The sequence below is a fragment of the Hemitrygon akajei genome, chromosome 11, assembly GCF_048418815.1.
Source record: "Hemitrygon akajei chromosome 11, sHemAka1.3, whole genome shotgun sequence".
NCBI classification, from domain to species: domain Eukaryota; kingdom Metazoa; phylum Chordata; class Chondrichthyes; order Myliobatiformes; family Dasyatidae; genus Hemitrygon; species Hemitrygon akajei.
Window position 1 is genome coordinate 117,110,639 of NC_133134.1, and position 11,380 is coordinate 117,122,018.

The window sequence follows — 11,380 nt, forward strand, 5'->3', positions numbered from 1 at the left end:
ATCTGCCATGTTCCTATTCTGCCCTCATGATTGTGATTCCACGTGACCATCTTCACACAATCTTGATGAGGACTGATTAATGGAGGCATAGCTAACTGATGTGAGTTCACAATTGTCTGATTTCTCCTTTGCTTGCGTAGTTAAAACTGCTTTCAATCCATTACAAGAGTAGTCAATTAGTGAAGTTAATTAGAAAGACACACAAGCATTGTAGCACTTCCATAATATTAGATACTGATAGGTTTTGAGTCAAAATGATAAATGCAATGCCCCAAGCATCAAGGAAGCTGCATTGTTAATGAGTTCAGAATTGAATAAAAAGATGTGATAAAGACAGAAAAGATGCAGAGGCTATTTGCTTTGGAAAGGAAGTCCTCAATAACACGACTACCAAGTCTTCTTTCCTGGCTATCTTTGCATCTTCAACAAATCTGGCTATAATATATCCTGTGTCTTTGCTCAATTCATTAACATAAATTGCACATAATTAAGGATCCACCACAGATTCTTGAGGTACCAAAAAAAACAAACCATTTATAGTAAAACTCCACTAATCTGGTATACTCAACAGATTTTCCAGACTATTGGAAGTTGTTGCAACTCTAATACACCTCCAATTCTTTCTTCAAGAGATGTTACAAAGTAATACTATAGTGAACCCCGAATTTTCAAGGGATGAGAGAATACAAGAGATTTTGCAGATGTTGAAAATCCAGAGTAACACGCACAAAATGCTGGAGGAACTCAGCAGGTCAGGCAGCATCTATGGAGAGGAAAAAAAGTCAGGGTTTCAGAGCGAGACCCTTCATCAGGACTAGAAAGGAGAAGAAGCCAATGTGAGGTGGGGGTGGGGTGAAGGAGGACAAGCCGGCAGCCGATAGGTTACCTCTTCCACCTATCACCCCCCCTTCCAGCTTCTCACTTCATCACTCCCCCTTCACCTGACTTGATCTGTCACTACATTCCATCGATTTTCCGTTGTAACCTATGGCAATCTTCTACTCTATCCACAACATCACCATTCTGTGTGTCATCTCTATACTTACTAACCCACCCTTCCACTTTCAAAAAAATCACAAAGAGCGGGGTCTCAGAGAGATCCCCGCAGAACACCACTGGTCATTGACCCTCAGGCAGAAAATACTCCATCTACTACCATCCTCTTCTTTCTGTGGACAAACCAATTCTGAATTCACACAGCCAAGTTACCCTGGATCCCAAAACTCCAGGCTTTCTGAATGAGCCTTATGAAAGGCTACAGACCAGCATGCCATTCATTTCAAGAAGACAAGAATATGAAAGAAAGGATGTAATATTGAGACTTTAAAAAGCACTGGTGAGGCCTCTCTCAGAGTATTGTGAGCAGTTTCTGGCCCCTTATCTTACAAAGGATGTGCTGACATTGGAGGGGGTTCAGAATAAATTCACGAAAATGATTCCAGGATTGAATGACTCGTCAATGAAGAGCATTTGATGGCTCTGGACCTGTATTCACTGGAATTCAGAAGAATGAAAGGTGACCAAATTGAAACCTATCAAATGGTGAAAGGCCTTTATAGAGTGGATGTGGAGAGGATGTTTCCTATGATGGGAGAGTCTAAGACCGGGGGGACAGCCTCAGAATAGAAGGATGTCCTTTTAAAACAGAGATGAGGAAGAATTTCTTTAGCTAGAGTGTGGTGAATCTATGGAATTCTTTGCCACAGCCAGCTGTGGAGCCAAGTCTTTATATATATTTAAGGCAGCGGTTGATATGTTCTTGATTAGTCAGGCCATGAAGGGATACGGGTTGAAGGCAGGAAATTGGGGCTGAAAGGAAAATTGGATCAGCCATGATGAAATGGCAGAGTGGACTCAATGGGCCGAATGGACTAATTCTATTCCTATATCTTATGGTCTTATGTCAGAATGGGAGTCTACTGTATCCAGTTCTCCTGGTTCAGACTCCTCTATATCAGTGAGACCCAACTGGGGCCTGCTCTGTCGAGCACCTTCACTCCATCTGCCACAGCAGGCAGGTTTTCCCAGTGACCACCCAGTTTACTTCTACTTCCCATTCCGACTGCCTTGATGAGGCCGCTCTCAGGTTGGAGGAGCAATACCTTATAGTCCGTTGGGGTAGTCTTCAACCTGACATCGATTTATCTAACTTCCAGTAATTTCTCCCCCATCCTTCTCTCTTTTTCCATTCTCTTCTCACCTATCCATCACCTCCCCTCTGGTGCCCCTCCTCCTTCCCTTACTTTCATGGTTCACTCTCCTCTATCACATTTCTTCTCTGTGTCAGGAAACCTTCCTGGACACGGCTAATAAAGTCTGTCCCATCTAAACCTGTGCACTGAGAAGGTGCCAACCACTTCTCCTCTACCTATCACCTACCAAAGTCTTATTCCCCCCCCCCCCCTTCCCTCCACACACCCATTATCCGCCAGCCTGTACTACTTCCCCTCCCCCTTCTTATTCTGGATTCTTCCCCCTTCCTTTCCAAACCTGAAGGGTCTTGGCCCCATACGTCAACTGACCTGCTGAGTTACTCTAGCAGTCTTCCTGTTACCTAAACAACCCCCCCACTTCGGTTGTGCATTTCCATGAGTACATCTGTTCCCACTTTACCCTTCCAAATTTCCCTCAATGTCCGCAAAACCAAGGAGCTGATTACTGACTTCAGGGGGAGGAAACCAGAGGTCCAAGAGCCAGTCCGCACCAGGAGATCAGAGGTGAAGAGGGTCAGCATCCTTGGTGCTATCATTTCATATCTTGGGCCCAATGGGCAATGCAATTACATGGAAAGCGCATGGCGCTTCTACTTCCTCAGAAGTTTGCAAAGATCTGGCACGACATCCAAAACTTCAACAAACTCCTATAGATGTGTGGTGGAGAGTATTTTGACTAGGTGCATCACTACCTGGTATGGAAACACCAACGCCCTTGAATGGAAAATCCTACAAAAAGTAGTGAATACAGCCCAGTCCATCACGGGTAAAGCTCTCCCCTCCACTGAGCACATCTACACAGAGTGTTGTCGCAGGAAGCAGCATCTATTATCAGGAATTCCCACCACCCAGATCATTCTTTCTTCTCACTGCAGTCATCAGGAAGGTGATACAGGAGTCTCAGAACTCACACCACCACGTTCAGAAACAGTTATTATTCCTCAACCATCAGGCTCTCGAACCAGAAGGGATAACTCATCTCAATTTCACTTACAACTTCACTGAACTGTGCCCACAACCTACGGACTCACTTTCAAGTACACTGGTTGTCCACCCTGTTGGTACAGTCTTTCAATAATTCTATTAGTTACTGGATTTATTGAACATGCCTGCAAGAAAATGTATCTCGGAGTTTGTATATGGTGATATACATGTACTTTGATAATAAATTTACTTTGAATTTCAGGACCTCATCCCTTTTCCTACCAACGTTGTTGGTACCACTATGTTCAGTATCATGACTTCTGGCTACTCACCCTCACCCTTTAGAACACTGTGATTATCAACAACTTCTCGGATTAGAACTGAACTATGATGTGTTAAACCATGAGAAAATGGGACTGAGTGATCTCTCAATGTCAAAGCAATTGCCTTAGGGCTAAAAACCACAGAAGTTTTGCTTTTGATTGAGAACATAACCCAGATATTGTAGGCGGCGGTGAATAAACAATGCTTTCTCTTCACTACTTTCAGACTTGCACATAGACTGTGTAACTGGACCTTGGTTTGGAAATGAACAGTATTTGGCCCACACCCAGAACAAGATAATTGGAGCCCGCGGAATCATCAAGCAACACTATTACAAAACCTTCCTGAGACAGAGGTTGAAGTAGAAAACACAAGCTAAAGAATTCAATGTCACACCTGGCACAGGAACAACTACAAATGAAGGATTAATGGAGAAAAAGACAAAACAAAAATCAAACAACCACAGCAGAGAAACAGGCCCTTTGGCCCATCAGGTCTCTGCTGACCATGGTGGCAAATTAAACAAATCCCGTTTGCCTGCACATGATCCATATCTTCCTACTGCCGTCTATCCAGGTGTTTGTCTAAAGCCCTCTTAAATGTTGCTATCATTTCTGCTTCTGCTACCTCCTCTGTGCCAAGCACCTACCACTCAGCCGGTGAGGCAGGGAGGCAAGTCCCAAGGATGAAGCACCCACCCACCTACCACTTTGTGTAAATAAAATTTGTCATATAATTCTCCTTCAAACTTTTCTCTTCTCACCTTAACTGTAAGCCCTCTAGCAGTTAATATTTCCACTCAAGGAAAAACTAACTACCCTATTATTGCCAATGATTTTATCAAGTTACTTATTAGCCTTTAATATTTCGGAGAAAACAATCCACCTTTGTCCAACCTCTCCTTACAGTTAGAGAAAAATTTGGGTGACTCTTTTCTGCACCCTCTCTAAAGCCTCCACATCCTTCCATGGGATTATCAGAGCTGCACAGAATACTCCAAAGGTGGGTTAGCACAACAGTGTGGCAGTTAGCGTAATGTTATTACAGTGCCAGCTGTGAGAACAGAGTACAAATCCCACTACCATTTATATATTCTCCTTGTGATGATGTGGCTTTCAAGTTTCTCTAGGTGCTTGAGTTCCCTCCCACTTTCCAAAGACAAGTTAGAGTTAGTGACTTGCACTGTATGGGCATGGTATGTTGACGCTAAAGCGTGGTGACACTTGCCCAGCACAATCCTCGCTGATTTGATTAGATGCTAATGATGTAGTTTGATTGTTTATGTACACATGACAAATAAGACTAAGACAATGATGGTGACTTGCTGACCAGTAAACATTCCACAGATTATGTACATCAACCACATATAGAATATACTAATTTCTAGAGCACTTTTCATGTAGACGTTGTAGTTCAAAGTGCTTTACAATGAGATAAAGTGCAAATAAGAAAATTAAAGACAAAAGACATTAATTAAAAGCAAGGGTAAGTCAACAGGTTTCAAGATGGCACTTAAAACTGTCAACGGACTGTGCATCCCTTATTTTTAAGAGCTTATTTCCAAAAGGCTAACTTGCAAATTAATCTTTAAGGAAGACTGTTTATATTTAAGAGGCTGACGATAGAAGACCTGAGAACTCGAGCAGGATTACAAAACGAAAGCAATTCTGTGATGTACTTTGGTCCCAGATCATTGACAGCTTTAAAAATAAGTAAGACAACTTTAAAATCAATTCTAAAAGAAACAGGAACTCGGAGCCAAGTAGTTAGGATGGGAGTGATACTCTCCCTCATTCTAGTTTTAGTTAACAGTCTAGCAGTGGCATTCTGAGTGAGTTGATGTTTGTCAATAGATTGTTCCGGAAGGCCAGTGAAGAGTGCTTTGTGTTAATCTAGTCTATTCAATATAAAGGCATGAACTAATTTCACATGACAGAAACGGACATACCTTTCATCACGTAGAAATGCTGCTCTGGTCACTTACTTAATGTGGGCTAAGTTGCCAAGTTTATAAATAAGCTTATCTCTTTCAGCTTTTGGACCAACCAGTTTTATCTTTATTGAGTTTCAGGAAATTATTATTCAGTCATTTGTTTGCTGCAGCCATACCAGAAGTCAGACAATGCAGGGTGTTATTGTCATCGGGCTCAACCGAGATATTCCACTGTGTGTCATCTAGATAGAAGTTTATGCTCTGCAATGTCTCCTCAGGGAAGCACGTTGAAGAAGAGCAGGGGACCTAGACAGCTTCCCTGAGCAACACCAAAAAGTACACTGTTTCTCTTAGAAAATTGCTCTCCAAGACAGAAAAAACAATCTCTAAGATATGAGCAAAACCAATTGAATGTACTACCAGAGACCAACCCAGTGCTTAAGGATATCCAGAATGTTGTGGTCAGTTATGTCAAAGGCAGCACATAGATCGAGGAGAATTAAAACTGAGACCGGTTGGCATTAATGCTGAGCCTGATTCTGAGAGAAAGCAAGCACTGGATTTAGGAAGGCAATAAATGATGATGCAAAGGACAGGATTGGTGCCATAAATTATAAACGTATGTACTTCAAGTCATCTTGAAAAGTTGTTGACGTACAGTAGATTATATCTAAGATGCTTTCTGAACACGGTGGCACTGGGCCTCTGGGCCTCGGTATGCGGTAACTGTCACAGTCAGGGGACACAGTCAGTTAACTGGCTGTAATCATTTGACTTTAACCAGGTCTCAGTTAAGAACATAAAATCATCTTTGGAGGTGATTTGCCTTTGGAGGTAATAAAATCATTTAAAATAAAAGTCCTATTTAAAAGGGATCTCGCATTTTGAAGAGCTAGCTTACACAGAGTAACCTGGAGTGGTGCGAACAGGGGAGGCAGATTTTAAAAAGTAGATTATTTCTGTTAACACCTTTAACAGGATAGTTCAATCTGCAGGCCTTTGCAGTGACAACGGTCTGAATAGAATGGGTAACGTTAACAGAACGGGTGGATGGTGAGGAGGAAGTAGTTTGGGAAGGATCACACATGCCATTCTGTAGTCACCCACATGGGTTTGCCAGAGTGCAGTGGAATGGGTTTGCAGACAGCATCCATGAACCTAGACTGCTTGGGTGAAGACCATCGGGTTTGAAAAATGCGGCGCGTAGCCAGAATAGATTAAGATTGCCAATGAAGCCAAATTGCACCTGAAGCCAATCATGCAGAGGAGGAGCCTCCTAAACCCCCAGAACCACGGTCCCTTGTGAGGATTGGTCCACGGATAAAAATATCCTTGCCGCTGATATCTAGAAATTCAAGACACCACTAAAGTCACGGTTGAGCAGCTCAGATTGTTGCTGAACAATGTCATTTGTACCAACACGATCCTCTTCACAGAGGGTTGGTCAGTTAGTAGGTAAGGGAGCTCGCACATTATATCACAGACAAACAGGAGAACAGCTTTGAATTGATCTTGCTGGCGATGGGGTCATGATTATTATTGCAGATGGGGGAGAAGACTTGGAATCTGCAGTAGTGTTGCAACCCCAGAGGTAGCCCAAAAGCTACCCCAGTTAGGGCGCAGCGGAGGCTGAGGGGTACCTACTGCCGATCTGGAGCAGTGTGTAGCTGCCAGTGGTGAGCGTTTCGCCACTCACGATTAAGTTCCTGATACCCCAGGAGGTGGGGGATGAGAAGAGACAGTGGGGGAAACACTTGCTCATCCAGGATGTTGAATCTATTCTGCAGTTGGATTTCTTGCTGTGGAGGAGTGGAGCAATGATGCAACAGACCAAGGCTCCACTAAACAGGGAGTTGAGCTGACTGATGTCTTGAGCCTGGCTCCCATTTGAATCGAGGGCTCATTTGGCTCAGCTATAGAAGCCTCTGAACGTGGAACTGAGCCCAAACCAAGGGTCAGTGGAGACAAACTCTCCTCCATTGGTGGCTGTGGCAACCATAGTGACTACAGGCTTGAGAAACCACTTGCCATCCTTAATCCGATGAATTTAAAGAGCAAACGAGGAAATCTGCAGATGCTGGAAATTCAAACAACACACACAAAATGCTGGTGGAACACAGCAGGCCAGGCAGCATCTATAGGGAGGAGCGCTGTCAACGTTTCAGGCCGAGACCCTTCGTCAGGACTAACTGAAAGGAAAGATAGTAAGAGATTTGAAAGTAGTGGGGGGAGGGGGAAATGCGAAATGATAGGAGAAGACCGGAGGGGGTGGGATGAAGCTCAGAGCTGGAAAGGTGATTGGCAAAAGTGATACAGAGCTGGAGAAGGGAAATGATCATGGGACGGGAGACCTCGGGAGAAAGAAAGTGGGGGGGGGAAGCACCAGAGGGAGATGGAGAACAGGCAGAGTGATGGGCAGAGAGAGAGGAAAAAAAACAAACTACTAAATATGTCAGGGATCCCTCAAAGCGGTCCCTCAGTCTACACTGGGTCTCAACAATGTACAGGAGGACACATTGGGAACGCTGGATACAGTAGATGACCCCAACAGATTTGCAGGTGAAGTGCTGCCTCACCTGGAAGGACTGTTTGGGGACCTAAATGGAGGTGACAGAGGAGGTGAATGGGCAGATGTAACGCATCTTCCACTTGCAGAGATAAGTGACAGGAAGGAGATTAGTGCAAGGCAATGAATGGACAAGGGAATCACGGGGAAAGAGCGATCCCTGTGGAAGGCAGATAGGGGGAAGGTAAAGATTTGTTTGGTGGTAGGATCCCATTGAAGTTGTAGAGAATGATGTGTTGGACATGGAAGCTCATGGGGTGGTGGGCAAGGACAAGAGGAACTCTATCTCTATTAAGGTGGCGGAAAGGTGGGAACTGGAGAAGATACATCAATGGAAAAGGAAGGAAAACCCATATTTCGAAGGAGGAGGGCATCACTGATGTTCTAGAAAGGAAGGCGTCATCTGGGTAACAAATGTGGTGAAAACAAAGGGACTGAGAAATGGGAGTGGCATTTTTTTTTTTACAATTGATAGGGTGGGAAGAAGTATAGCCAAGATACCTGCGGGAGTTGGTAGGTTTATATTGGTAGACAGTTTGGCTCCAGAGATGGAGACAGAAAAGGGCAGAGGGGAGTCAGAAATGAACTAAGTGAATTTGAGGGCAGGATGGAAGTTGGATGCAAAATGGATTAAATCGACCAGCTCAGTATGCGTGCATGAAGCAGTGTCAATGCAGTCATTGTTACAGCGCAGAAAGAGTTGGGGGGGGGGGGGGCATTACTAGTGAAGCTTAGAACATGAACTATTCTACATATCCCACAAAAAGGCAGGCAGAGCCGGGTGGGGGGGGGGGGGGGTGGAGTGGCAGCCATGCAGGTGCCCATGGCTACAACTTGGTTTGGAGAAAGTGGGAGGAACCAAAAAAGAAACTATTTGGTGTTAGGGACAATTCCACCAGATAGAAGAGTGTGGTGGCAGAGGGAACCGGTTGGCTCTGCTGTCATGAAAGAATCAGAGAGTTTTAAGGCCTTCTTGATGGGGGATAGAAACGTTCATGGTGAAAATGAAGTAAACAGTGCCAGGGAATTGAAAGTTGTTTTTAAGATTAAGAGCATGTGATTAAAGTGTCGCAGGTATACACTGGAAGGAACTGAAGCAAGGAGGATAGAATGGAGTTAAGGTATGCGGACACAGGAGCAGGCAGTAACAACGGGCCTACACAGTCAGGTTTGTGGATCTTGGTAGGAGGTTGAAACAGGTAGTGCAGGGTTAAAAAACATGAGGCAGTGGATGGGATATCTCCATAGATGTTGAGTTTGGTGATGGTGCAGCAGACAATGGCCTGATGGGCCTGAGCAGAGACCTTTTCCAGGGCTAAGCAAGAGGAGATATCAACTATTGATGAATACTATTGGATAACACAGTATGCTTTTCACTCTATCAGCTATTTCCCACATGAACCCGTAAACTTTATTGGCAGCAAGTGTCAGTGACAACTTCATCAGGAAACTAATGCTTTCTTTAACCTTAGTACACAAAGCCAGAAATTGTACATGGTGTAAAATTATTTAACATAGACAGCACCAGTCCGGTCATCTGCAATTTACAGGAAGGAGATATTGAGCTTAATGACATGGTGTCAAGACAACAATCTTTCCTTCAATGTGAACAAAAGAGCAGGTCATTGATTTGGGGGGGGGGGGGTGTGCATGCTCCTGTCTTCATCAACAGTGCTGAGGTTTAGAGGACTAAGAGCTTTCAATTTCTAGGAGTGAACCTCACCAGCCTGATCCAATCAGAAACAAAGAAAGAGCTCTCCAACACCACCACTTTCAGAGGCTAAAGACATTTACCACTGTCCTGATGACCCTTACCAACTTTTAATCAATGCACCATAGAAAACATCCTGTCTACAGGCATCACGGCTTGTCAACTGCTCTGCAGGACACTTCATGCAATTGTACAAAGTTGTAGAAACTGCTCAAAACACCATGAAAACCAACTTCCCCTCCATGGATTCGATCTACACTTCCCTCTGCCTCAGTAAAGCGGTCTGCATAATCAAAGACCCACTCACCCCAGCCATTCTCTCTTCCCTCTTCCATAGGGCAGAAGATACCACTAGACACCAGCTTCTACCCCATTGTTATAAAACTATTTAATAGTTTCCTAGTATGGTAAGTTGGGCTGGACCTACAATCTACCTCGTTATGATCTTGCATCTTACTGCCTACCTGTACTGCACCTTCTCTCTAGCTGTTACATTCCATTCTGCATTCTGTTATTGTTTTTGTTCCACCTCAATGCACAGTGTAATGATCTGAATGATGAGTATGCAAGAAAAGCTTTTCATTGTACAGTATCTTGGTACATGTAACAATAATAAACCAATTCCAACTTTAAGAATTTACAAATCTTTAAAAGAAATATTACTTTTACCTGTCCTCTCAAGCTCATCACTCTCAAAGCTGCACAGAAAGTCAGTGTCACTGTCCACAGCTTGGGCCCCGTTTTCTTCCGCTACATCCGAATCCCCAAAGCTCAGCGTCCCGCTCAGGCGGGCGGACACCCCGTCCGTCTCGTCATAAAGTTCCGATCTCTCGGGGAAATCTTCCGCCGTTTCATCAGCAACACCGCATTTCTCAGCTTTCCTCCGAAACCTGTGGAGAAGTTTCGAGGCCATGTCCTGCGCTCTGCAAGCAAGAGCACGTAACTGTTGAGCGGTGCACTCTTCAAGATGTAAAGCAGCAATGTGCACTACACTGGGGCAAAGCAAATTGAGTTTTATAAGAACGTCGAACTTCGCATGAACATTAAACGTTTCCAGTTAAAGAGTGTATTGCGACACTGTATTACCAGCACTCGCAGTAACACACAGCGCTTAACTCCACTGCAGAGGCAGGGCGACAAGTTGCTCTCCACAACAGAAGGAGCTGGCCGGGAGCCGCCCATGGGAGGCAGGAAGCTGCTGTTTTCTACTGATTAACGACCCGTTTATGGAAGACATTCGGCCAATGCATGCGTGTTTATCAAGAAATAAATCAGAGTCGAGCGGAAGGAGGGTTGTTGGTCAGCGCACAAATGGAGCGGGCAGCCTCGCCCGGCTCACGACCCCACCCCATCCATCCCTCTCGCCGGGGCAAGTCGTAGGCCCAGCCCCGCACCTTGCAACGCCAGCTCGGCTGCTTCACTGGGACTCACCTGGACAGCTACCGAGGTTTCATCGCCCGCTCAGCTCCCTCTCCGCCGGGGAAACGTTCCCCGCCTCTCCCTGACTCAACACAAGAACCGCCCACTGCAGGCGTTGGCAGGAGTTCGCTGCTGCCGGCCGCCCCGCCGGGGTTCACCCCCAAACTCCCACCCTCCCTCCATCCCGCGACGGCCGAGAGAGGCGGGACTGCGGCCGGGGCAGGAGGGGAATATAGTGACTGTGATTTAACACGGAAAGTGAATACTTCAGCAAAAAAAACCCCAGGAAA

General features: G+C 45.0%; 1 protein-coding gene across 3 annotated transcripts in view; it reads right to left on the reverse strand.

Annotated features, from left to right (window-relative positions):
• The window catches only part of snx21 (sorting nexin family member 21), a 51,561-nt gene extending 40,317 nt beyond the window's left edge, over nucleotides 1-11,244 (reverse strand). Inside the window, exons 1-2 of one of the 3 annotated variants that reach the window (XM_073061577.1) lie at nucleotides 11,103-11,244; nucleotides 10,341-10,594 (exon numbers count right to left, since the gene is read on the reverse strand). In XM_073061577.1, coding sequence (XP_072917678.1) covers nucleotides 10,341-10,584 — 244 coding nt within the window. In that variant the 5' untranslated portion in view covers nucleotides 10,585-10,594; nucleotides 11,103-11,244. Of the gene's footprint in view, nucleotides 1-10,340; nucleotides 10,664-11,102 lie in introns of all 3 variants that reach the window. The other 2 variants (XM_073061578.1, XM_073061576.1) reach the window with 2 other exon arrangements.
• Nucleotides 11,245-11,380: the final 136 nt, after the last annotated feature.